We start from the raw sequence: 27,735 nt of genomic DNA, 5'->3' as shown, positions 1-27,735 counted from the left end.
CCGTTGATATTTAAAAGATCAATGAAATAAAAAATCATGATTTTGCTTTTAAAGCATCCTTTTCATTAACATTAAACGTTTGCTCTCTGATATTTTTTTTGTCCAGTCCAGAGCTAGAAAGAGCTCCAGAGCTTGTTAGAAAACTGAATCAAAAAAACTTCGACAAAGAAACGCGAGACATTTAAAGAGACGTGGCTTGAAGCTAAAGAGGGCCCTAATCACACAAAATCACACAGGAGAGAAAATTGCTTTTTTGACTTCGCCGTTGTCACTGCATGCCGCAGCCATTTGTTTTCATTAGTTGTCGAAGGAGAAAATAGACAGATAATTGTTCCACGCCGTCGCCAACTGTGTTGCTGAATACAGATCTGTCAACTCATAGGTGGGAGCTTTGGCAAATTTGCTGTCTTGCTGGGAGTTGGATAAGAAAGTTGGTACAGTGGCACCCAGATGCTCGTGCGTATAACCAGGGGATCGTTAGCTTAATTTTGGATGAAGAAGAGAGATATTCAAAGGTCTACTGGGACCTACAGTTCACTGGTAGACACCTTATAGCGCCGTTCCTATACGCTGCTCTGTATATTTTGTTTAATAAGCTCAGGTTTTCTGTCTTCGCTGTGAAGTTGACAGAAAGACTTCAAAGAGCTCCAAAGGTTGCAGCTCCCACGCACTCATCACCAACGTATCAATCCCTGCTTCCTACATAAACATCTTGTTTAGGTGCCCGAGTGTGAAATGTTTGCTTTATATTTATACCAAGATTTACTTCTAACGCTCCATGCAGCCATTGAGCTCCATACGTCTACATTTCCTGTTAGTAACAATGTTAAATGTGATGATTCTTGTGCTTGAAATTCTAATTGATGGTTAATTGACACTGATACCAAAGAGGCGTTTTAATGAGTTTAACTGCATTTCATTGTGGACGGGGTCAGATTCTTCTGCTAAGCTAATTAGCTCACGCTAAACCAACATTAATATGTCACTGATGTCCTCATCAAAGCAAACGGGAGCTTTTCCCTGTCTCTTCAGGTGGCGGGGCAGGAGGAGATACTGAGCGTTTCCAAAGAGGACCTGGTGGCCTATTTGTCCAACGACAGCCTGAACACGAAGGCCGAGGAGCTCGTGTACGAGACAGTCATCAAGTGGATCAAACAAGACCCCAACTCCAGAGTGCAGGTAATAAAACAAGGCCCTGGCGCCACAGCGCACTCCACCAAAACTGTAAGTGTATGACGAGACAGAAAGACCCATTACTGTGACTGTGATGGTACAGATGCTGCACATCTGCACGGCCGTTCTATCGACCCCCCCCCCCCCCCCCGTGCTTCTGGAGGCACCCAGCAGGAAAACTCAGACAAGTGACTCCTCGCTCTACTCGGTGGTGTTCATCAACTTTGCTCGTCAGATGCAGCTTTACACAGCAGTTGATCGTATTCCCAGGAGCGCGCGGCTCTCAGAATGCGCTCTATTCTTAGTTACACTTCATTTGTTTGTGAGACACTGTACTGTTAGGAAAAACAACACAACTCGCACAGCCACAGTCCTTGTTCTGTTTATGGAACACGTGTTGGGCGATGCGGATCACAGGGAAAGGTTACATCCACCGAACGGGCGTCAGCAGGTTGAGTTTTAACAAAATGGAATCAATGAGCCTCAAGGTCAGAGCATCAATTCCAGCCAGTGTTCATGAAAAAGGTAAATGAACTTCGGGACATGAGGATTTTTTATGGATCCAGTCACAAAAGCCATGAATTTAAAGATGACGATTTAAAGTACTTTATAGCTGTTTAAAAATGAAGGTGAGATTATTATCAGATAAATTACACCGGTCCATCACTGGAAGAGTCGTTCGCTCAGAGTAATGTCTCCCCATCAACCAGTGGGCGAGGGAGCAGCCTTATATCAGCTGCATCAGATTCTGTGCAGGCCTCCGCGATCAATGTTGCTTTATTAGCAGCCACCTTTATGAGGCGCGCGCGTCAATATTTCAATTTTTCACCTTTTGTGACTGTTTTGTTCGAGGAGGGTTTCAGACAATTTAATGCAAAGGACAAAGTATTGAAAGATGCATCTGCTTGTCACAAATTACAAAGTGTTGTGCCAAAATAAGCATGAAATCTAACATTGGAATTTGCGGGGAAGCCGATAGGAACCCGGGCTGCAAACCCACAAAGAGCCGCGCAGTTTTTAGGAGAACATATGATCCCTGTAATCTGCGTGGAAAACCTTGATCCAGGCCGGTCTGGCGGACTCCGGCAATCTCACACTCTAATGGAGAGGTGCAGAGGTGAGTTACACGGATGAAGAAGACGGGAGAAGAAATGGAATGTTTTCCCGGTTGTCTGAACAACCCGGCGCACCGGTTCTCGAGACGCGACACCTGGGTCACCTCGTCCGCGAGGAGAGAAGGGGGGAAACGGAGGGGGGGGGGCGTGATCGAAGGAGGAGGAGGCGGCGATAAACAAAGAGAGCGGAGCCGCCGCGTATCCACCCGTCCATGCCGGGGAGCGCTGCGATTGAGCTCTCGGTCAAGTTCAAACCTCCTGCCTGTGTATGACCCGGTAAACAAGTGGCGAGGCCCAATCCGCTTTCATGGCGCCACTGGGGGAGGAGGCAGAGTTTTCCCGCGCGCGGGCCGGCGCCGCTCCTTCGCGCCCACCCGCGCTTCCGCTGCCCGCTCGGAGCAGCGGAAATGGTCTGCGCCGCGGCCGGTGACACGTTTTAATGACACGTCAGGGCGGAATGTCACAGCAGTGTCGAGAGAAAAAACCCAGGCGACGGCGAAGGAGCGCTTGGAGCCGCGTTCGTGTGCGGACGCAATCATTTGAGCGCGCGCGCGTCTTTGCGTCGGCGCCGCAGTGCGTGTGCGGCGGGTTGTAAGCTGCAGGCTATAGAGTGGAAAAGTGGCATATTGAAGGCGCTGGGTAAATAATATGCAATTTTCACTCTTCACTATGCTGTCAGTAAGATCCAATGGCACCAGGAAACGGGCCCGGACACCGCTCGGAGACCGGCGGGGCGCGTTTGAGCGTTAATAATGGCTCGCTGTTAAACACAAAGCTGCTGAAAGGGAGGAGGAAGCCGTTTCCAGCTCCTCGGAGCCACGTTGAAGGTGGACTGCTAATATCAGCTCATGGATATTGTACATCTAGGAGTCAAATAGCCTAGAGGCTGCATTTAGAAAAAGGTACATTGTCACTGTTTTTGTGGGTTTTTTAGCATAATCTGTTCCTCCAGGATGTTGTGGCGTTTGTTGTGTTGTAAAAGGGCAGATTTACTGTAGATGCAGCATTTCATCGGCCGTAGAATAATGAACGTGAACATGGCTTGAAAGGCCCTGAATAAATGGATCCGTCCGGCCCGGCCCTGCCTCCATTACATACATATAGCGGACCTGCGTGGCCTGCGTCATGTTTTGTCTGTGAAGGCGCTGACTGAGAGAGACCTGTCCTCCTTTTCAGCCAGCAGCCTTTTGTGGGCCGACCACAGACACATGGCTCCAATTATAACCGGCCACACTCTGCCAAATCCCTGAATAGGACCTCCATTACACCTCACTTCAACATATTTCATAAAGGATCCTATCTCGCCAGGTGACTCAGTCTGACAAAAGAGGCTGATTAATTGGCTCTTTGGAAAGTGGCCAACTAATGTAACAGCTAAAAAGGACAGTTAATGGTGTATTTTGGTGATAAAAAGGGCCAGGCTCGCCATTAGCAAGGACCTGCTGTCCACTCATCAAAAATAACAATGGTCTGTCCTGACATTTGCGGGGCTCAAGCCAAATTAATATAGTTGAATGTATTCCTCTTTCTGCTTATAGGTTTCTAGTTATTATTTGGGGGATTTCATACAATTCACTCTTTTTTTTCCTCCAGCACTCATTAAGAGGAACGGAATCATTTCCCAGAACAAATGATACTATCATTATGCAGTTAGAGTATAAAATTATCAAAGGACAGAAATGCTTTGAGGCAGCAAAGGGATATAAACTGAGTTTCTCTCATTGTTTTACAATTCATTTACCTTCAAAACTACAAATGACCTTTTCACCACAAGCATCGCTTTTAATTTAGCGATTCCCTTTTTCAAAGCGCCGAGTTCAAAACCGGAACTCTTCGTCTTCTCGCTCCCGTCAAGACGAGGTTAATTGTATTTTTTTTAAAATGAAGAATTTTAAGTCGTGGTGAATCATCGATCTCAAAGAGGTGCGGCGGGGACGCGGTCAGGCTGATCTGTGACAAATACGCACTCTGGAGGAGACGGATCGGGGCAGTGGAGATTGATGCAGCGCGCGAGCGTGGCTTTTTCTTGTGCCTTCCCTCCTCTTTGTGCCCTCGAACCCAAACGCTCACACGGAGCCGGGCCTCGCGTATCACAGAGCGAGCGGGATCCGATACGAGCCAGTGAACCCCAGACCTCCGCTCTCGCCCGTGTCCTTTGTCGCCCCAGAGCGCGTTCGCTCCTGATGTGTGCAGCCAATCGGACCGCGGCCGCTCGACCGTGGCGGCTGCGCACGCAGCGAGTCGAAGGCGCCTCGTTTCCCCCATAAACGCACAGAAGCTGCGCGAGCAATGCGACGAGGACAAGCAAATTACCCAGGATTCGCCATCATAATAACAAGTGCTTCACTTTACCATGAAGGAGGGAATATTACAAAATAGAAGTAGATACTGTACCACTTGATGTCAATAATGATTCAGGGAAACACGTCTCCTATGTTAATATACAGGAAACAGTCTTTCATGCTAATATTCTTTGAGTGAAATGAGACGATTTCTTTTGTCCTGGAATAAGTCATGCTGAAATGGGCCTCAGAGGGGGAGACGTTGCACCTGTCAGTGGTTGCTCGGGGCAGAAGTCGGCTTCTGTTGTCGCCCCCTCTCTCAATCCACCCTCCAGCACGAAGCATCTCTTGAACCCGGGTGAGGTTTCGCTCTGACACGTGTGTTAAACCTGAAGGAACACGGAGAAGCAGCGACCTGCACGCGCTCAAAAGGACGCCGCGCGGCCGTTCCGGCCCCGCGCCTTCGTTAGCATCGCAAGGCTAAACATCACGCGTGCTTGGCTGCACACGCACACTCACACTCGTGAGTCTGTGACCGATTGTGTGCGTGTGCGCTTTGACTTTTCGCACGGGCTGCGTTTTAAGCGAGGGGTCGTCCATTTTTCACAGGAAAGCAGCCGCGTGCTCTTATCTTCTCAGAGCAAAAGCAAATAGATATGACCGTCCATGTGTCATTTATTTGATGCCACTGTGGCACAGAATCACCACACACACACACACACACACACACACACACACACGCTGTAAGAGGCGTTAGTCTTCGCTGACAGTAGTGGAATGGGAAATGCTCAGTGGACGTTTGTCATCTGAGTTAGCGGATGGCGGCCTCCCGGCTGCTTCTCCGCTGCCTCTGACAGATCTGAGAGGCTCCCTGCAGGACACATTATCCCCTCCTTTCACCAGGCTCAGCCTATTCACATGCCTGAATTTGCGTTCGCATCCACATGCGTGTGAACAGGAAGGAAGTTGGCGTTTTCGGAGCAGCACTTAAGTTTAGCATGAGGTGCTTTCTGACACGAGGTGATGTTGACCTGCTGCGTTTGTGTCCTGGTGCCACGAACAAGATGGAGGCTACTGACTGAAGGTCCACGTCTGTGAACTGAAACAGGAGGTAGCACGTCAGTCTCCTGCAGACGCCAGTAATGTGGAAAGCTCATTTGGCGCAGCATCCATCAAATGTCATGTGTCTTTTAGAAGTATAAACTGCTTGAATGAGCAGGCGAGGAGGTGGAAGTGACAGGTCACCCCCTCCGCCGGCGCTCGCGGGATCGGGATCGGCGCCACCTGCTCTCATCTGCCGAGCGCAGGCTTGTCACTCACTGGTCCGGGTGCAGCGCTCCCGCTTAGGCGGCTCGCGTGGCGCCGCGTCGCACACATGCAAAGCGGCAGTCTGAGCGCGTTGGCGCGCGACGTCCGCGTGGCACGCGTCCAGCATGCGCTCCTCATTCACTCAGCTCTCAGAGGGGACGGCAAGCGGCTTTATGCCTGCGCGCTCATCAGTATTTACCAGACTTAACATTCAAGGAAGGTTTCGCTCTTGTGTAAATATCAAATCTATTACTTACTCCCCGGATTAGCTTTTGGAGATAAGGAAAGAAAAGTGCCTTCAACACAAATTCAGACGTATGAGGAATCCTAACTCATCCAGGGACGCATAAAGCACCACGACAGGATTTAATTTCCCTTTAGTGAAGAATGGTTTACACAGGGGTTAGATAAAGTAAAATTATAATGGCTAAATGCAGTATATATGCTGCGTAACCCCTCCCCTCCTTGTTTCATCTTGGCCCATCATCTCTGTTGCGTAAGAAATGGGCCTTTGTCTTTCTGCACACTTGTATTGTGTGAACGCATCAGCGAGTCACAGGTACACGGCGGCATTAAACAGATCTGCAAATCAAATGCGGGATGAGTGCTCGCTCAAATGAGCGGTTTCAGTGCCTTCACGGCGACAAGCGATGTTAAGAAAACACCGGAGCAGTAATTAAATGCAGCGCGAGACATAAAACTGCCTCCAGGAGTTGCTCACACTGTAAGAACTGTAATTCAGCCAAGCAGTGGATGATCAGACGAGCACCGGCTATCCATTAGTGACCCAGTGGCCACTGGATGGGGAGACGCTGGGTCTCAAGAAGCACAAGAAGAATCCAGTAACTTGCAGCAAAACCTGCTTCCTGCTTCTAAAACACGATTTTAAATGATAAACAGGAACCTTGAGTGAACAGCATCTGTAATAATTCCTGAGTACTTTCAGTGTGTTGGCTCAAAACAGCACTCTTGCTTTTTTTTTTTTTTTTTTTTTTATTCTCTCGTGGGGTCTGACACTTTGGATTTGAATATTAGCAGCAAGTGTGCAACTCTCCCTCATTTCCATGCCGATGTATGCGTGTGTGGGAGGAAGAGCGAGGAGCCGGAATGGAGGTGGAGAGAGAGAGAGAGAGAGAGAGAGAGAGTGAGAGGCAGAGAGAAAGATGTGGGACATAGTGAGTTAGTTCGAATTCGAGATGAAGAGAAACAGTTGTTTTATTGGAGAGATGAAGGAGTGAAGCCAAACAGTGGGGCGTTTTCCCACCCACTCCCACTCCCTGCCCCACACATGCGTGCACGCGACCTGGACCCATGATCGTGATTGGTTGGTGAGTCAGAGGTTAACAGGTATAAAGGTTTACAGTCGGATCAGCTGACCACCAAAATCCCACAGACTTTAACTTTGCAGTGTGTGTGTGTGTGTGTGTGTGTGTGTGTGTGTGTGTGTGTGTGTGTGTGTGTGTGTGTGTGTGTGTGTGTGTGTGTGTGTGTGTGTGGTTTATTTATGTGGTCGCAGTCCTTACCTTTCTGCACAGACCAGATGCTGCGTCTTTGAGCTGGTTTTACCGCCGTATTAAAGATGTTTGGCAGGCGAAGAGAGGCTGCAACAGATGTGGGTTGTGCAGATGGGAAAGTAGGATGCTTTGTTTTTGCTTCATTCTGAAGGTAAAGGAAAGTTCCACATGTGGCTAATCGGGCGTTTTTTGTTTTTTTTTTATACAGCTCGATGCCTCCGCGCGCCACATATGCATGGAGCTCTGACACAGCTTAGTCTGTCCGACACCGGACTCTCAACCTGCTCGGAATAGATGAATTCTGAGCAGGTTGTGTTTTATTCAGGTTGAATTCTGATCCCGATTTTCAACTTTCCGTACTGGCGCTTTGCTGCTCAGCCTCGTAAAAACCCCAGCATCTATTTCCACGGGAGGCAGGGAAAACAGCTGGATCCGCTGGCGGCAGAGTCACGGTCACGGGGTCTCCGGCTCACCTGAGCTGCAGAGGAGACCAGTGAGTGCACATTAGAGCAGACCAAAGATAGAAATTAATGCCTTCTCTCTCGTCCAGCTGCTGTTCCAAATAGGAGGAAGATTTCATGCACCTCCGGTCATTTGAACCCATTCATTTCTGCCGTGCCACTAAGGGCACCACCTGGTTGAAAGTGCCCCAAATACAGCTTTTATTTAGCTCCGGGGGTCAGGACGGTCAGTTATGGCCCTGTTTCAAATGACCTGCACATGCATCACCTCATGAGTCAAAGTCAGCAAACCAAGACTATTCCAAAGGGACAAAATTAAAGTTGCACAAAAGCAACGGCTGTGCCTTGGTTGGTCCACATCCGATTACTGGGATTAATGAAATATCATGAGGTTGTGGCAGAACTGGAGAAAAGTAGCTTGTAATAGAAAAGCAGAGCAGTAAGCCTGGAGCTTAAGTTACCTCCATTTGAGTGTGACATGACTTGGTAACTACTGGGGCAGATCTCCCACAATGCTCCACTCTAATTGGAAGCAGTGGCTCCTCCTGAGCTACTGATTCTCCCCTTAAGAACACCGCACTTGGGGACTGGCTTTGGCTCCGCCGCCTCGCTGTGTTTGAGGTGAGCGGCCGAGCGCGGGCGTCCGCTGTTTGTTTGATGGAGCGTCGGGAAAGCTGCGGGAGGACCCGCGTCATCAGCACGTTCCCCCGACGGCCGCATCTCGTCTCGCATCTCCCCGTCCCTCGGCTTCGGCCAGTTGCTGACGTCGTCTTTCCTCTCTCCGTCCTCTGCTCGTCTCGTTATCGTCCCCTGCTTCTGGTCATGTGCCCGGGACGTCGGTGGAAGGGGAAAATGGGACACGCGCCAGAGTAAAAGGGCCTCGGGTGGGAGGGGGAGTGTCAGCTTGTTGTTTGGCCTCCTGTGAATGATGCCTCTGCGAGTCGCTTGTTCTGCTGGCCTCGGTCACATCTCTGCGAGTCAGAGGGCCACTGGGGTCGATCTCCGCCCAGCTATGCGTTGTCCTGTCCACGCTTGTTTACAGCCTCCGCTGTCATAGATGAGGCTCCCAGGGGGGCGCAGCGCGTCACACACAAGCGCTGGGAGAAACACACGGCGCAGTCAGAGCTATAGACGGGGTTTCTATGGCAACAGTGTGTCCTGCCTGCCTGTGTGTGTGTGTGTGTGTGCGTGAGCACCTATGCATTGGAGGCGCACACAAATGTATGTTCACCCGGCGCCGGCATCAACACAAACACGTCTGCGTCGCTATAAATAGGCGCGCGGCTCGAATGGCTCACGATCAATTAGGGCCGCGTCTCAAATTTGCTGCACGAGAACATTAGCCGTCTGATGACAGGTTTAATTGGGAGCCGGTAAAAAATAGGAGGCAGAAGGTGGAAGCGGCGAGAACACCCCCCGCTGCCTCGTTTCGACTCGCGGGCGAACGCGAGATCTGGCTGAAAACTATTCGTGGCTCCTTGCTGAACAATGAGAAACTTTTCATTACTGAGGTGGAAGCCTCTAAAGTCGCTCGTAGGTGTTCGCGGACACGGTTTATCGTGCAGCACGAGGTGCATTGATCAAACTGGAGGATTTTTCTTATTTTGTGATTTTGTTCAGGTACAGAAATAGAATCTAATGGGTCTGCTGAGAACACTTTACATCTTTGAGATATTAAAAAAGGTTATTTGGGATGTATTTGTGTTTTTGTGAGGAGGTCGGGAGTTAATCCAGCTCTTCTTTGAGAGCGAAGTTGGTTTGCGTGCGCTGACAGCGATACGCAGCGTGTTTTTATCTGCTATTTGTTGAATGATGTTCATATAAAATGCTTTTGATGTCTCCTGGCGGTTTTGCTCATAAATGAATGCAGATGTCTGTAAACACAGTTTTACTAGTGTTTCTTTATTTAGCCTTGGTTTGCGTTATTGAAGCATCGCTCAGCGATCGCGGCCGGCCGCCCTCTAACTCTCCCTCCTCTCCCCCCCCAGCACTTGTCGGAGCTGCTGGCGACGGTGCGCCTGCCCTTCATCCACCCGTCCTACCTGCTCAACGTGGTGGACAACGAGGAGCTGATCAAGTCGTCGGAGGCGTGCCGCGACCTGGTCAACGAGGCCAAGCGCTACCACATGCTGCCGCACGCGAGGCAGGAGATGCAGACGCCCCGGACCCGGCCGAGGCTTTCTGCAGGTACACGCACACACACACACACACACACACACACACACACACACACACACACACACACACACACACACACACACACAAATCAGCGTTAGGCCCTGATGATCCAGGACATGATCTGCCGCCCACCACCTGTAATTTACCCAGCATCCATCCAGCCATAAATAAAAAGCGGCGGCTATGTTTTGCTGGAGCGAGGCGCCAGAGGGGTCAGGTTGTGTTGTATACACTCAAACGTCCACGTGGGAGCTACACCACGTTTCCACGCGAGCTTTTAGCGGCGTCGCCGTCCTCCCCGGCATCAGAAGGCGCCTGTGAACCGCTTCTTGCCACCAAGTCGGCTCATATCCAAATCTCTCCCCTTGTAAAGCGCCGCCTAATTACAGTGTCTGCATGGAATTACGAGCCCCGCACCATCACACCTTTAGCATTCAACTCCAGCTATTTTCTGCTTGGTAGAATAAAGATAATTGCCCAACAAATGGCACTTTATGGAGAGACCAGTCCACCAGCCAACTGGGTTGTCCAGCAACTGCCTCCGTTTGCCAGTAAACAAACACTGGGAGGAATTGCGCGGGGTTAATATTTTAGCATCTTTAATTGCCTGTAATTCCGTCACACCAGGCTTCGTAAGGAACCATTTGCCTCTTGAGGGAAGACATTTGTGTCGTTATATGCACTCGGCATCAACTCATTACTCATCCTCAAACCAGTAGTTTCTCTTTGTTCTCAGCAGTTTCTCGAAACATTTTCTGTCAAGGCCCATTTTATAGTGTTCGGTATGTGCATATCTTATGGGTCCTACAGCCCCATTATGCAGGCAGAAGTGTGTATTGATTCACAGCAGCTCATGGCTCTGTACAACAGAATTATATAAATGCATAAATGCTGCCGGGATGAATACATTCATGATGCATTATACTCCAACGGCTCAGTGGATGAAAAACCCGATCGTAAGGTGATTTTTTTTTCCCCCGTGCCTTGTGTGTGTGGCTAGTGGTGGTTTCTTAAGTGCGTGCATGTGTCGCTCAGCCATCTGCCGCGCTGGACAGCCGGGCGTCCGCACAGCAGGGGGTCGCCAGCGCCGCGGAGGTAAGACGCCCGGTTGACACGCGGGACAGCACGGGCGGATGAAGTAAAGCCTGAGAGGAGAGTTCAGGGTTGTTCCAGAGGAGGACAGGGGAGTGTAGAGATGCAAGAGAACAGGAGGGAGAGGTCAGGACGTGGTCAGAGCGGAGGGAGGGCGGCAACGAGCCGGGGGGATCAGAAATTAAATTTGAAGGGCAGACGTTTGATTGAGTTTATTCCTTGAGCATGTGTCTCCTTGTGCAAGCAGCGAGCGCGCGAGCGTGCGAGGCCGTGCGCCCGTGTGTGTACTTTAAATGTGCGCGAGCAGATGGGGCGCCACCTGAGCTCCGCTGATAAGTCTGCGAGGCGGAAAAAGAAAGGGAGACTGCCATCCGCGAAGCGCTTCTCGCTGAGCGCAGTCAATCTGTGAACTCGGGAGTCGCGTGCATATTCGAGGAGGTGAGTGTGTGCGTGCGTCTCCGGCTGCCGCCCACGTTCCGTGATAGATGGGTTGAATCGCATTGAATTGTCTCGGCGTCGGAATTTTGTTTACTCCCGTGAGACAGATTTTTAATTAACATTTAGACCCAAATCTGTGAGTACCACCCATAGAAATTACTCTCACGGAGCAGATTCTCCCTCCCGGTCTATTACCGGAGACGACACTGAACTCGAGCTAACTTCCGAGATTTGTGCCTCAGCAGGATCTCGGAACATTTTTTATTTGAAATTTAAAAAGCAGCCGCGGTAGTTTGGGAATTTACTGATACGGATCTGGGATTTTATCAGCTGAACGCTCCACTGCACTGGACACACTGTTGTCTCCAACTGTGTCTGGTCTGTGCGGTGAATTTATCAGGAGAAAGTTAAATTACAAGAGCTAAATCTAAAGGCCCTCAGTGTCGCACCTTTTGCATTATGTGCTGTTTTATCCCGAATAATAATTAATATAGCAGCATTCAAGTTTTGGTGGCAAAAACCTGCTGATGCCAGCGGAGTTTAACAGCATCATCTATCATGTCCCAGAGTAAAGCAAACATTAATATGAATGCTAATGGCCTATGAAGTCACACTATGAAGTGAGCCCCCGATAAAATGACACAAACTTTTGGGAGTTTAACAAAAAGACTGACATTTAATGAGTTGTTGCTCCATTAGCTGGAAGCGCTAAAAAAGTTATTTCCAATGCAGCTGAGGAGACGCAGCCAGATGGTTTCCCCACACACACACACACACACACACACACACACACACACACACACACACACACACAGGCTTTAATTGTGTTGTTTATCCAGGTTTTTCTTTATATAGAATCCCGCTGTGTTGCATCAGCGTTATTTCTTTACTTAATTGCCCAGTTTATACTGATGGGTACACTTTATATCAGTCATTCTGACACGTCCCGGCACCACATTGTTTCATTTAGTGCTTAAAGTGGAACAAAAGTATGTGTAACAATGCGAGGAGACCTCAGGACAAAGCCGTTTCTCATTCAGAGTTATGACAGGGCGAGAATCATAAACGTGTCCGTCGCCACCTTGGCATGAAGTTTATTTTCGAGCGCGCTCGGCGAGTGGAAGGGAAATGGTCTCGTGTCTGCACCTATTTTGTATTCTGGAGCATTTTATTAAGTGGATGCTCCGACCATTAATTTTAATAGATGCTAATTAAGCGAGCCTTAAAAATATGCAGCACAAAAACTGGCTGTGAGATCTATAAACGTACAGAGACGCTCAGCATGCGGCAGCTGTAACATGAATATATGCAGTATGGGCAAAAGGGATCATTTCCTTTGCAATGTGTCTAATGCTAATTACTTCTAACTTATGTCTTTCTTACTGTGTAAGAGGTTCCTCAGGAAGAGACTCTGCGATGGAGCTGATGTCTTCTGTTGGCAGTCTTGTCTTTCTTGTTTAGCCAAAAAAGAGTCTTGGGTAAAGTGAGTGCCTCATAATGAATCCACGGTGTTTTGCGTAGTGTATGTGTATCCATTAACCACTAATTGGTTAATTAGAGTGTGGATGTGCATCTGATTAGCTGTCATTAGACTTTCCAGGGGATCGGGGGGATTAAACAGCCGCCGGTGCTTGGAGTTTATTCACAAACCTTTTTGTCTTAAATCACAGGATGCACTCGGATTCCGTTAATGTTGATGCCGACACGTGTCCTTGTGTTAGGTTTAACGTGTGTGTGTGTGTGTGTGTGTGTGTGTGTGTGTGTGTGTGTGTGTGTGTGTGTGTGTGTGTGTGTGTGTGTGTGTGTGTGTGTGTGGCCGAACCGAACCATACATTCTGTTCCCATTTCCTTCTCTCCACATGTGTCGCTGTGCTCGGCTCCGCGGAGGGTGGAGGGAGCCAGGGCAAACTGTTAACTCAGCCCAGCCAAGTGGAATAGCACTCAGACAAATGAGCTGTAATGACTGGGAGACGCGGGGGTCCGGCTCGGCTCACACTGTTCCTCCGTCTCACGCACACACACACACACACACACACACACACACACACACAGACACACGCACACACACACACTGTTAAACCTTTAAGCACATACGCTGTTGGAGGGAATCCTTAAACACTGGCTCCACTGTTCATGTACCGTTCATGTATCTGAAGGAGGGAATAGGTAACAAGGCAGCTGTGATACACGCAGCAGTAACACCGGCAGCTGAGATAAGAGTGTGATTATGCAGCAGGTCACTGCTCCAGCTCAAGCGTTTTATTCATGTGATCCTCCGGTTTCTTGTACACGAATTAGCCTTTGTAGTTCACATCCCCGCTGGATGAGATAATTTAAAAAAATTTGAGATCCGCGTTGCTGCAGGATCGGAGAAGTGCTCCGAAAATATTGCTGTTCAACCTTATTGACCGTTTTATATTCCCGCAGCATAAGGCAGGCCAAATGAAACACAGTCTGTGCTTGTGTGGTCTAAAATGGCTGCATTTCATTAGATCAGGCAGCACAATAGCCTGGCCCGCGTCCACAGTTGCAGACAATAAAACCAGGCTGTTCTGTGAGGCCCGGAGCCTGTAGGCGTGACATTCATCTACTCATTCACACCTCCGCCAGCCAGCAGCTCCTTAGAGAGCGGCCGTGGCCGAGCCGTCGCGGAAAAAGAAAGCAGAACTAGATTCACACCTAGTAAGCCGAGCATAAAAGATCATCGGATGACTTTCCTCTCGAGTCTGCCACCTACTGCTACCGGCCCGGACCGCATTAACAAGCCGCCTTTCCTCATCGGTGGAGACGGTGGCTCTTTTTCATTTAATAATTGAATTTATTTGTCATCATTCTATGTGGCTGCGCAGCCTCAACACTAACCATTAAGCAAGGCAGTCGCGGCGGGGCGGCTGTCAGCGCTTGGAAAGACAATTACAAGCCTTGGCTTTTTTTTCGTGTCAGGATTTTGTTGATTATTGTCCTGCGCTGTGTAATTATTCAGCCTGGTTTGTCTTTTGGAGCCAATGTGGCGTGAGATTACTCTGTTTCACCTCTCAAACTGGAAAAAGGAGGCTGCGGGAGAATGTGCCAGAAATGTCTTAATCGCTCCGTGTGAGGAGTGCCCTTCAGCGGATCCTCTTCCGATTTTATTTCTGGAGTCTGAGATTGTATTTTAGGGAGGTAGCGGGAAGGAGGAAGGAGCAGAGCGAGTGAGCGGTGAGAGGAAAAAGTTGTAGGCAGTGATTCACTGGAGAATTGGAGTATGAGTTTTTGACTGCGGCTTATCGAGGAGATCTCAAGCAAACACATCTATCTTGGCTCATAAATGTAACATGGAGGCAGTAAATCCAGATTAGATAACCTCTGGTCTCACTGTCTACAGGGGCTGCAGCCAAAATTAAGGTTCCATCCACTTGACCTTTTGACTAGTGAGCGCTGTCAGCCCGAGTTACCGCGGAGGAGGAGGGGGGGTGTGCAGCGGGGGAAAGATGACAGCGGGAGGGAATGCGAGAGGAGAACGATCGCTGCCGCCTGAGCAGAGAGCCCGGTCCCAGACCCGCGCTCCGTGCTCAGACTCCAAGCGAGCCGCGTTTGCAGGAACACGGATCGGCCTCGGCGCCGCCCGTGCCGCGCCTGCCGCGTTGACCCCGCTGTACCTGCAGCTCCGACCTCATCCAGTATTCAGCGGGCGGCGCGACTAGACTCGGGTTGTTGCGTTTGCTAGCGGTGCCGGTTCGGGTCACGGGAGGAAGCCTCATTTTGTCCATCCATGCATATGCTGTGCTGCGGTTCAGTTTTTTTCCCCCAGCATGTCATCATCCTGATACAATACACGGAGGGGGGAACAGACATTTCATGTGCACTGCTCACAGCATTGAGCGCAACGTTTAAAAAATTCAACAGGAACATCTCTTTCCAGTGACAGTGTCCCAGTTACTGTGGAGAATCCACAGAACAAACCCTGAGCAGGGCTCATAGGGACTGTTTACCACCAAAAACCAGGTATGTGGATCATCACGAGTGTTGAGAACGCTGTCTGTGGAAAGACGTGGCTTAGCTGTAGGGTTATGGGATATAGGAGGACTGATCTTTTGAGTTGAAATACACAGAGCACATGAAATAAGTCTTTCTCCTCCAAGTACAAGAGATCATCGTCTATCTAAAAATGCACACTCTCTCGCTATATGATGCACTTTCACGTTGCGCATCCCCGGACCCTGATATTATTTGGGAGCCTTTGGCCTCCTGATCCACACCATGGCAAATTAGCACCCTGGGAGACAAATCATAGGATTAGGGAGGGAAAAAAGGCAAAAGGAAGCGAAAGGAGAAAAGCAGCTGAGATAAGAGAAAATTGTTACGGAGCGGTGAGATATTAATGCCTCTGAGCCCTGAGAGACAGACTGCTGGTGCTACTGTAGCTGCGTCATCCAACAAGTAGAAGTCCCAGTTATACAGTGTATAAATATATTTATCCATATATATTTATACAGTACACAACGAGACATGTTTATTAACACAGCAGCCTTCTTCGCTCGGACTCGACTCGATGGTTGTTTTTCACTGTCAGCCGTGGATTCCCGTGATTTATGTGTTTAATGCTCCGCTGCAAACCGGGCGCGTTTCCCTCAGCATTGTAATAATAAAGTTAAGGACTAATGAGAAACGGAGCGTCGGCGCTCGTAAGTGGACCGCGGGAGCAGAGACTGAGTTTGAGCTGCTGCTGCACGTTACCAGCTTTAACTTTCTACTCGTCGAAAAGAAGATGCACAGTAAATAGAGAGGAGCCGAGATGGTGAATGAGGACAAATTGTGCTAAGCAACCTTCAGTTAACTTTGCAATAATAAATGTTAACAATAATGATTTCTTTTGTGCTGTACAGTTGAAATGTGCCATAAGAAGAAAGGATGTTTATCCCTGAATTCTCAAACTAATCTGCCACTGAAAGACCAGGGTCACAGACAAATGAACACAAACATCTTCTCTTCACATTTGTGTGATGTACAGTATGATATTCAAGGGATAAAACAACCCACAGAAACTATTAAGATGACTTAGCCCATAGTTTCAATCCTCAACAGACAAAAGCAGCACAAAACAATAACATCTGCAGATGTGCAGATGCTGACCGTTAGCTTTAAAGTAGGTTCCTTTAATTGTGCGTGCAGGAGTTCATGGCTGGTTAAAGGCAGGTTGTTAAAGGGCGAAGCAGGGGGTATTGAAAGGAGATGAAATGGAAAAGGTATTGGGGGGAAAAAAGAGCAAACACTTCTGGGTTTTGAGATAGAAAGGCTTGAATAGAGCGAGAAACGGGGAGTGGCAGCCTCCCGTTGCATGGCTTAGAGAGAGGGAGGGAAGAGAGGTGTAAGCCTGGGGGTTAAAGGAAAAGAAGACGAAAGGAAGCAGGGTCACAGCGTGGGGCAGAGAGCAGGGAGACACATAACAAGGTGAGATAAGGCCAAGCGCGGCAGCAGGGAGAAGGAAACAACACAATCTTTCCGTTGCGTCTTCATCTTTCCATCAACCGTGTGTGTGTGTGTGTGTGTGTGTGTGTGTGTGTGTGTGTGTGTGTGTGTGTGTGTGTGTGTGTGTGTGTGTGTGTGTGTGTGTGTGTGTGTGTGTGTGTAAATGTCCTCCGCCAGGATCCGGCTTGTTCCAGCATGGGGTAAAACACGGGCGGTGTGCTCCTGTCAGAGATGGCTTTCATTTAGTTGAATTTGAGTTAGGTGGAAGCAATATGCAGAAGCTGTCAGGGCGCCCGTGTGAGTGTGTGTGTGCGTGCGTCACACTCCGTGGGTGAGCATCGACTTCAATTTAAGAATCTGCTTTTTGTTTTTTTACACAAGCCTGTCCGTCCCTCTGAATTCATCCATTTTTTGGGTGGGATGCTTTTTTTTTCTTTCTTATTCCAGCCACAATTCGCAGCGTGCAATGACTGAAATCTCCTTCCGAGGGATTTAATACCGGCCAGCGTCCAGATGTTGCATTTGGAGGCCGCGGTTCTACTTAATGCTCACTGCGGCGCCGCTCCTCTGTTCTCCTGCCTCAACCAAGACTCCACTATTTCACTCATTTGAGCTACAATCAATATTTCGGGCGGCGTTAAAGGATTATAGGGCCGTGTATTGTCAAAGACAGCGCTTGTAAGAGCACAAACACAGAGAAACATCCAGCGCCTCTAGTTCGTAGAGGATTTTAGCATCCCTAAGCTTTTATTTCTCTGATTTTACAGCCTGCAAATTGGATCACTCTGACCAATCTTATTAGCATAATTTTCAAACGCAGCAGTTAGTTTCTCCCCCCAAAAAGCATCAGAAATCCCACTGGATGCCATGTTCCCAGCACTAAACAGTAAGATACGACTAGTGGGTGAACATCCAGTACATGAGCAGATACTAAAAGGAGCCTGAATATATTACATTCATCAGGTGGACCGACACTACAAATGAATTCTAATGCTGCTCCACGTCCGCCCAAAGTGTAAGGAAACAATTATTGTTACCAATTTAGCTGCATCAACATAACAGGTGATAATCAGTGTTGCTTTTACAGCTTGTTAATGCAGCTTTAATGGCACAAAACCGCGCCACAAAGCACGAGGAGCGCGTCGAGCTGTCAGACGCTTTCGCTCGGAATCTAGCGGCGCAGCATCTATTTGGGAGCTCGACCGCCACAAAAGCTTTGGAAGCGTAGCCAGAACGTCAAAAGTTGTTGCTGAGAGTCACAAACGGATTTCACCTGCGAAGGAACGCACCGTTAGAAACCGGGGGTGTGTTGTAAGTTTGGCAAAACTTGCGCTCGCTTGAGTTTTCCTGACTAGAGGTTAAAAATATTCCAGAACTACAACAAAAGGTCAGCCACGATCAGGAGGAGGAGACATTTCCTTCCCAAACTGCCATGGGTATAAACCCCGCCAGGATAAAAAAAACAGAGCTGTCAAGGCTTGGTTATCCCTTCATCCCTTCATCCCCAACCGCTTGTCTCCATCCTTCGATCCTCGATCCCTTCATCCCTCAACCCAGCTGCCGTCAAACCTCTGCGTGACTGACAGCCGTCCCTGTGAGGCTTCATTGTCTGGGAAAACTCACACACACACACACGCGCACGCAAAGCATCTGATCCGATTCCGTGACTCCCCGTCAGCGTTGCCGCGCTCCTGTGTTGTTGCGTTCTGACAGGCCGCTGTAGGCTTGTGTTAGCTTGTAAATGCGTTGGGAGCTTCAGGGGTCAGCGCCGCGCGGCCTCTGAGCCCAGATGTGGACTCCGGCTGACGGGTCCGGCCAAGCGGAAAGTGATGAGAGCAGCCCTACACGTGTGCGCCAGGTGATGATGAAGACCTGCGTGTGTGTAGATGCACAGTCTGGCATGTCGAGGCAGCGTGTGGGATCGCCTAAGTTGGCCTAATTAGGCACCGAGGGCTTCACGCTGGCTTGAATGGATGAATGTGTTAAAATAACACTGTCATCTCATTTATTGATTTTCTTTTTGTATAATTACTATTAGAAGCTCTTTTAATATTAAACAGCTTACATTGAGGAAAAAAGGCAAAATTGACAGACGCAGAAACTTCACCAAGTTAATTGAGGCCGTCAATATCAAGAAAGCGAAACAACTAACAGAAAGAAAGAGGAGATGAAACGAGATGAGGAACGTAATCCTATAAAAGCGGACGAAGACGCAAACTTTTAAAACTCTGAGTTTAAACGCAGAGAATAGCGTGCGATAAAGCGACATGGAGCACGAGCCGTACGGCAAACTAATCACAGGGAGGAACAATGGCAGAACAAAGTCAACATAATTAGTGTGTGTGTGCGTGTGTGTGTGTGTGTGTGGGTGTGTGTGTGCGCGTGTGTGTGTGTGCGCGCGTGTGTGTGCGCGCGTGTGTGTGTGTGTGTGTGTGTGTGTGTGTGGCGTGAAGCTAACGAGAGCTGAGACAAAGAGCCTGTTTTGAAAGAGCGGCCTGTCTGTCCTATGAACCTGCCGGGGACCCAAGGTCTGGTGGAGGTTTCCGGGGCCCGTGGGGCTTCGAGCCCTGAAACGGTGAAAACGGAGCTAAAGGTCAGCTCAGACCTTCTCTTGACACAGCTTTCTGGCGCTGCCGGGGAAGGTGATGACTCCTACACCTCGCGTTTTGTTCTGATCCTCGTCATCCGCTCTCCTTGAGCCGTCTTTTTTTTTTATTTGCGTCCTCTAAGCCGTCGGAGGCTAAGCTGTACGTCCGCGATACGTTTGCTCGCTCTCAACAAAGGCCGACGAGACGTCTTCTTCTTTGTTTCCCAGCTTTGACTTGTGTTCCTCTTCCTGGAGAAAAGCCTCGTGTTTTACCAGCTTTGAGAGAAAAAGAGAAGCTTAAGAAAAAAAAAACAAGGGGCGCAGTTTTTTTTTTTCGCTTAACAGAACGAAACAGATGGAAAAGACAGGCGCCTATGGATGTGCCTGTCAGGAGAGTGGCTGCCTGGAAAAGTATCGATCCAAGCAGTTGGTAGTGTATGAAGATGGGCTCGCGTTCCTCCGTCTACTTCTTTCTTTCCCTCTCTCTCTCTCTGTCCCCATCACCCTCCCTCCCTCGCTCGCTCCCCCCCTCCTCCCGCCCGCCTGCTGCTTACAAACACACAGCTCATTTCTGTCTGGCGGTTCGTCATCCTGCCGGCTCACTGGAGCCTGCTGCTGAAGACCGGGAGGACCTGCGACGTGCACGTGGCAGCTCGCCAGCCTGTTTATGTGTTTTGGATCACTGGCGTCTTTATCCACCAGCTGTGTGTGTGTGTGTGTGTGTGGGGGGGGGGACTAATAGGGATGAGCTCCAAATGCGTTTTAGGCACCAACATGTGGGCGCGTACGAGACGAGAAGCATCTGTCCGCGTGAACCGAGACACAGGTAGATTCTCGTGCACAGACAGTGACCGTGAGCCGGTGGATGTGAAATCTGCCCATCAGTCTTGGTAATTGAGTTTTACCTGAGCACTTAGCTCCCGTGACCATGTGGAAATTTTCCTGCTTTGCATGTTGCTTTGCATTTTCTGACGAGGCTGAATTTAAATACAGCCGCCGTCTAATGTTTGAGTGTTCTCATGCCGCTTGTCAAGGTTGTTGTCTGAAAATGAGAGCGGTTTTATGGAACAGGGGAAAATGTTCACTTTGTGTTTGGAAGGCTCAGTCTCAGTCAACCCTGATGGCCTGTCCTCTGTCCCCCTCCCCCCCCCCCCCCTTCCTCCAGGTGTCGCCGAGGTGATAGTTCTGGTGGGAGGGCGCCAGGCCATCGGGATGAACCAGCGCTCGCTGACGGCGGTCACCTGCTTTAACCCGCAGAACAGCAAGTGGTACCCGCTGGCCAGCCTGCCCTTCTACGACCGCGAGTTCTTCAGCGTGATCTCGGCGGGAGACAACATCTACCTGTCAGGTGAGCGGAACCGCCCACCGGTCGCCTTCCCGTCGCTCGTGATGGGTGGACGACGGGTGAGTTCACGAAGCTAAATGAAATGGAAACGACCTGAAGCTGATGTTGCTGCACCCACTTGTGTTTGTGAGCTGAGCGGGAGGGCTCCGTGCTCCACAATGTAATATTCACCACCGCGCTTCCCCCACAGAATGATTCATAACAAGCTGACCGGGCTCCAGTTAAATAACTGCAAAACCCGATGCAGTCCCCGTCATGTGTGCAGCACCTGTGCTTCCATTTTGCTCACTGGCTGATTATAAACAGGGTTCCTTCTCCTCCGCCGGTGCTCAGACTCCACTTACATGTGACAAATGACATGCAAACTACAGCCCCAACAAGCTGCTGCTGCTGCTTGACTCATGCACGCAGCACGTGTGCAAAACCCAGGTGCAAAAGCCCAGTCTGCTCTGGTGACACCAAATGTCTGATAACGCTTCACTTTCATCAAAATAAATGAACCTACCTGTATCAGTCAGCCGCGAAGGACAGTTCAGCCGAAATGAAAAGGAGCCACTCCACTCCAGATATCTTGCGTTCGCTCTTGATGTACAGGTGTAGATACCAGCAGCTGATAAAACAAACGCCTGAAGAGGCTCCGTCTTCAAGCCAAGTCGAGTGAAGTGCACAAAGAGGCTTGCATCTTCTCTACTCAGGAGATATGACATCATAAAGTGAAGCTGCCCGGGCTGTCGCCCACTTCCGTGACCTTTTTAAAAGCAGCTGGCTGCTCTCAAAGCATTCTCATCTCCTGCTTTGAAGGCTTTTGTCTCCCCAACAATGCAGACAACCTCTGTCTTTTTCTTTGTCTTTATTGTCCTACGTCTCAGATATTTACTGTCTGTGAAGCGTTTTTCTTTTAAGTCGGCTGTTTGTTTTCCCTCAGCCTGCCTTTACAGTTGCTGCAGTGTTCTGCAGTTTATTTTGTGCCATAGTGGCACACTGTGCACTCTGTGACTCCCTTCATAAGACACCTTTAAGTTGCTCCTGCAGAGGCAGACTGAATTTCGCCCTCCACAGTCCATTTGTGCGAGAATCCTGCACGGTACTCAGACCCTGCACCGTGGAAATGCAACAGGATTTGTCCTGCATGTACCTTTCCTCTCCCTCTTTTCATATAAATGTAAATTTGTGTTTGGGCATTGGAACAGGTCTGCATGCGTCCGCTGGGAGTCATACAGCCGGTGGGGAAATCTGAGGTGTAGTAGCGAGCCAATGGACAGACTCCGGTGTGTAACCCCCCTCCCACTCGGAGCAGGGGTCACTGGGTCGCGGCCAGTCTTACATGTGACGCCGCACAGCTCACAGAGCGGCTTTGAGGAGCCCCGAAACAAGTGCGGGTTTGACGGCCGGCTGGACGATTAGTCAGTCGTCAAACAGCTCACCATGTCAGGGGAATAGTCCATAAGCATCTAGCTGCTGTATATGTCATATGAAAGTCACTGTTTTCTAGTTGCAGTCCAGTGAAACTAATCTCTCCAAAGTAGGAAGAAACTTTTGTGTACATTACTGTTTTCAAAGCGTCCCACGAACCGATGATGGATTCGTGAATGAATGCATAATGAATGAAGGAATAAATGAATATGATGTGGGAAAGGCTGAAAGCCTGAAAACGTTTCTCCAAAACCTTCGGCCGGCTGTGCGTTTTATGGTGCCGTTTCTGCTTTAGAGCCGAAAGTGGGGGGAACAAATAACAGATGTGGCAAAACTGTCGGTGTAGCTGCGTTTTCAACACCTGCTTTTTGGCATCTGGAACGTTTTGACACCTGAAACACGTGCAGCCGTTACAAAGTGTCTCCAAGTTTCCAGCGGTGGAAAGCTCTTTATAGCGGCCCTGCGTTGTTATTTCAGGTGGCACGGAGTCGGGTGTGATGGTGGCCGACGTGTGGTGCTACATGTCCCTGTTGGACAACTGGAACCTGGTGTCGCGGATGACGGTGGCCCGCTGCCGGCACAACGGCCTGGTGTACGACGGCAAGCTCTACACCATCGGAGGGCTGGGCGTGTCGGGGAACCTGGACCACGTGGAGAGGTAAGACCAGGGCCGATGCGGTCCGACGGGTTTGTTAGCATTCTCTGCGAGAGCAAAGGGTCAAGCGGAGCCGGAGCGTATTAAAATGGCCACCGCTGCGAGGGTTGTTGTGCTGCGACAGAGCACCTCTTACTTGTTTGCGAGTGGTGCACGAGTGAGAGGATTTGCTTTTAGAGAGCCGAGTGGTATACTGTGTCTGATTCCATCCACTTCAGCTCCAACACATCACTGACACTTCATTTGAAGGTCGTCCACTGTGGCCTATTCAGCTGGGTCTTTTCTTCTTATTTTTCAGCACTTGTTGAAACGCTTCAGCATAAAACCAGACATGAAAAGTGTTCCCATGGAGTGTAATGAAATCCTAGTGGCATTAAAACACGACTAAGGATTGTTCAGATTTAGTAATTGGATCCGTGTCGCTTGACTTTTGCAGCTCTGCCCCCCATTCCTTATTTGCTTGCAACCTGGGCTGAGGAGTGAGTTGCACCGGTGGGGGGGGTTTAGCCTCCCCTGCACGGCAGCTCCAGATTAACCAAAGCAATCAAAAGAACATTACTGAGTATATTAGAGCAGGCCGCTGCCGCTCATTACCTAGCAGCTCAATTGATCTCCAAAGCTGTTTGCAATGCACAACAGTCCTCCAAATGAAACAGCCTAATTTGATATTTCCCCATAATGCTGCAATACAGTGCCGTTATGACAGGGGGTAGATAGAATATTTGCCCCGTAATGGAAACGCATTTGATTCCTCTGTCTCTGAGCTGCTTAATTTGAGGGCTGCGCGTGCATCTGGGGCATTCCCGGCTCTGAACAATTCAGCGTTTTGCCACGCGATGAGTTCCATGTGTTGCTCCCCGTCTGTGCCCTGATGTGCGATCCGGTGCGGTCACAGAGCTCCCCCGAGGCCGCTGACCACCGGACTCAATTACCGCCGTCCAACTTTAGCCCACTTTCCCGCTCTCCACCGAGCCTCGTGGTCCTGGTGCCAAGGCGCCTGCTCTCAACATCTGGGAAGCAGTAGTTAGGAAGACAATGCCAACCATTCGGGACTGTGTTCTCTACGTTATCATGTAAAAGCGAACAGGTCTCTCAAGCTGTTGGGAAAATTGTCGGAGCAGTCAATGGGCTTGTTTCTAAGCAACCCAGGCTTTTATTTTGTCCTTTACAGTAACTATGTGGACCCAAAGTTAAAATGGAGTCAGGAGGACTGAAGAGTCTCTGTTCTGGATAAGAAGGGTTTGTGCAGGAAATGAATGTCTAATCACCTGAAACCTGTTCGTCTTGGTGGTCTCCAGTATCGACAGCCCCAAAAGGTTTTTGTTTGTTTATGATGGTGATTACAAATGCATTATTCATGGGCTCAGATTTCCATTTAAAATGTGCTATTTTGAAAAGTCTGTTTTGTTTTTTTTCTTGCGCTGACGTGCTGCGAACGCCTTTAACACTGACTTCGTTAGCGACTCGTGGATTAATCAACCTGCCAACTTGACAGGTGGAGCTGCACGCACCTTGAGCTGCTGGAGACCAGAGCATGTAGTTAGTGTGGTTAGTGTGAAGACAGATAAAACTCTTCTAAGTTTTACATTATGGCAAAATTACATGTTTAAGGTTGTAAAGAAATCTCCAATGAGGAACATTAGAAGATGCTTCTTCTGTATCCATCTTAGGTTAGCTCATTGCTACTAAACTGGTTCAGTGGGGATTTAAATGTCTTTACGTGCACAATCAGACGTCAAAGAAGTCTTTGGCTCCACCAAAAAGTGAGACGACATGTCAGAAGTCTGGCCTTTTTCTCCTCTTCATAATAAAAGCACACAGTCCTGGGACACGTCCCGCACCTGTACCGGCTCGCTTTGAGGAACCGTGAGCCATTTCAGTGATTACGGTGGATTTGTTGCTCTCCGGCAGATTTGCGAACAACAGGCAGCTGGTCGCTCAAATCAATTCGGAGGACAGGTGCTATAAATCATGCACAATCTCAACGGCTCATGGAAGAGCTTGACAGATTAAGTCATTTATTTTGTAGGACTCCGAAAGAAGTTTATTTAATTTCTCAAATAAATTTTTGTAGCAGTACTGAACGAAGGAGTTTATTGCATAATGTTAGTATCTTATTTACTGGTTGCAACTAAGTATAAATAGACAGTGTTTTGAATGAAAGACGATTGAAAAACACAATTAAAGATTATCAGGATCACTTTCAGGCCCTTTCTGAAGGCATTTGTTCATTTCTGCTTTGATGAATGAGCCCATTAGCTGCTGATCCTTTATTCCGTGGCTAACTGCTGGATTTGGCAGGTGCGGCTCCTCAGCGAGACACACTTGGCTCCGCCGCCGCTCGGCGCCGTTGGGCCAAAACTCTAAAGATAGTGGAGAACTCCGGCGGCGCGGCAGCCAAGCGGCAGCAGGACTCGGCCCTGGCCGGCGGAGATAAGGGAGCTGCTCCTCAAGCCCCCGCTTTGTCAGCCGCACCTGCAGCGGCGCATGAAGTGCGGTTGAAGCCTACTGTAGAGAGTTAATAACATTCCGGAGTCATTAGTCTTGTGAATGGGCGCCTTGTTTGATATGCTGACGGCCGGTCGGGATCGTATCTCAAGGCTGGGGAACGGCAACGGAGCCGCGCGGCAGCCGGGCTTGATTTGCTCCCCTCATGCGGTGATTGATGCAGACGTTGTTTACACATGCAATCGTTTTCTCTTTTTTTTTTTTTGCTCCATTGTGTGTGCGTCAGTGTTTTTACGCGCACCTCATTGTGCACTGGATATATGTACATACTGTATGCGTGTTTACCCGCGTGCGCCCGCATACATCAGCCGGGCCTCTGCCGAGGTCTCTCACCTTCCCGCTCCGGCTCTAAAAGCACCCGGCTCCTAATTTGCAGTCCTGCCTGCCCATCTTTCCATCCATCTCGCTGAGGGTTTCACGCTCCTAACCGTGAAATTCACCCACATTCGCGATTATGTCTTCAATCAGAGCCATCTCAAAGCCGGCAGAATGCGGCCTTTCTGCGGGAGCGGCGGGAGGTCTAAATCAACACTCCGAGGACGGAGCGGCGTTATTCCCGGCTCCACTCGGCACTAATGACTGACAGATTTTTAGGGATGGAAGCAGTTGAGTTCGGGAGGCTTTTAACTTGCAATCAGGTACCATGGGCCTGCATGCTCCTCAGCATGTTGATCCTTCGGCAAACCAATATGATTGCAGTTATTGAATAATTCATGGGTGTCTAATGATGTGTCAATCACAGATGGTTTTGTTTTATTTATTGCACACTATGCACAGGTTTGTGCGTCCTCCGAGCTCTGTTGCAAGTTAATATTGCATGAAGGCTGTTAGCAGCATGACACAGAGTACAGCAACCAGCATTTCTCATCAGGGATGTTGTGCTAACGAGTCTGGAGGAGAGGCAGCCGAGAAGCATTTCTGTCTTTTCTGTGGCCGACCGTCCAATAACCTCAACATGTGCTTTTCAGGTTTAATAACAGAATTATTGGTTGTTGCGGTGGCCACAACTTTACTTTACTTGGCTCCAGGCATTCAGGCAGTCGTCCAATCCTGCTTGTCAGAGTGTCTCTATGAAGGTTTTCTGGTTTTCTGTTTTTGCCAACATCCTCACTGTACCCTACTTTGGAAACAACCTCTCTCCATTTGGGTCTTGAGCTTGACTTTTAAGTGCACTTGCTTTTTTTCCCGGCATAATGGGGCATTTCCAGCATGTTGGCTCAGTGCGATGCGGGCGGCAAATTGCGACGCATCGGCGACCTCGTGGAGGAGCTTTGAATCGCCACCGGGAAATTTCAGCTCACTCCCCAAGACAGAGAACATGGATTCCAGTGGGAGGTTTCACCACAGCTCACGGTTGAAGTCGTTCGTGGGCCGTTCAGGGAACTCCCGGGTCCTTAAAGCGTAGAGGTGTGCGTGTCGGGACGCCAGTGGCCCAGAGACAGGTTCCCTTCACTGGGGACACCCGGGGTGTGAGAGACTTCATGTCACAGTCAGAGAGGGAAAAGGGAAAAGACGTCGGCTGCATGCAGAGCTGTGCTCGGGCAGGATTTGCCTCCTGGTGGCTCATGCGAGTGCTCTTTGATAGGGAAGTGCTTCTTTGTCTGCAAGCGAACAGAAGCTGTGGAGTCACCAGTCAGTACCGTCCAACGGCTCGAAGATGGAGCTCTTCCTTTGTCTCTCCCAGCTCCTTGCCCAACAGCACTCTCTTTTGGAGACGATGGGGAAATTATCAACACGGCAGTGATGCTAATTACAGCGGCCCCCCTTGCCCCCCCTCATGTGCACCCCTGGGTGTTTGGGACCCAGCTGTGAAAGAACGCTGGCCCAGGAAGAACAAGTGGAGGAAGATGGCGGTCACACCAGAACCCATGAGCGTGTGACTCCCCGCATCCGTTGTGCACGTACTAGGTCAGACAGCGCCCGGAGCTAGTTGTGCAGCGGGGAGGGCGGGGTTGCCGCGGCAGCCCCTTTGCATGGCGCTGTGGTCGGCGACAGCGGACTCCCTGAGCCCCCCTGCTGAGGCAGTTCTCCCCTGCTGAGCTAATCCCCTGCTCCTCAGGATTAACCAACTACACAGCGCAGGCCCCTACTGCGCTGTCAAGGCACCGGTTCACCCTTCAACAGTACCCCAGCCGCCACCCGCCTCCACCCATCATCCATCCCCTGCACTCGCTCTCACACCCTCATTCCCCCTCGATAGTTCCTCTCCTTCCTCTGA

The 27,735-nt window shown here is 49.6% G+C and overlaps 1 protein-coding gene across 13 annotated transcripts in view; it reads left to right on the top strand.

Annotated features, from left to right (window-relative positions):
- LOC114849192 (kelch-like protein 29) overlaps nucleotides 1-27,735 on the top strand; it is a 149,738-nt gene that overhangs the window by 103,518 nt on the left and 18,485 nt on the right. For all 13 annotated transcript variants that reach the window (XR_003784579.3, XM_029140349.3, XM_029140350.3 and 10 more), the window contains 4 exons: nucleotides 1,033-1,179; nucleotides 9,842-10,040; nucleotides 20,762-20,944; nucleotides 22,832-23,012. Coding sequence is in view for 12 of the 13 variants with exons in the window: in XM_029140349.3 (XP_028996182.1) it covers nucleotides 1,033-1,179; nucleotides 9,842-10,040; nucleotides 20,762-20,944; nucleotides 22,832-23,012 (710 nt within the window). In the remaining variant the exon portion in view is untranslated. The remainder of the gene's footprint in view (nucleotides 1-1,032; nucleotides 1,180-9,841; nucleotides 10,041-20,761; nucleotides 20,945-22,831; nucleotides 23,013-27,735) is intronic.

This window comes from Betta splendens, chromosome 24 (assembly GCF_900634795.4).
Source record: "Betta splendens chromosome 24, fBetSpl5.4, whole genome shotgun sequence".
NCBI lineage: Eukaryota > Metazoa > Chordata > Actinopteri > Anabantiformes > Osphronemidae > Betta > Betta splendens.
This window is presented reverse-complemented; position numbering and strand designations above follow the sequence as displayed.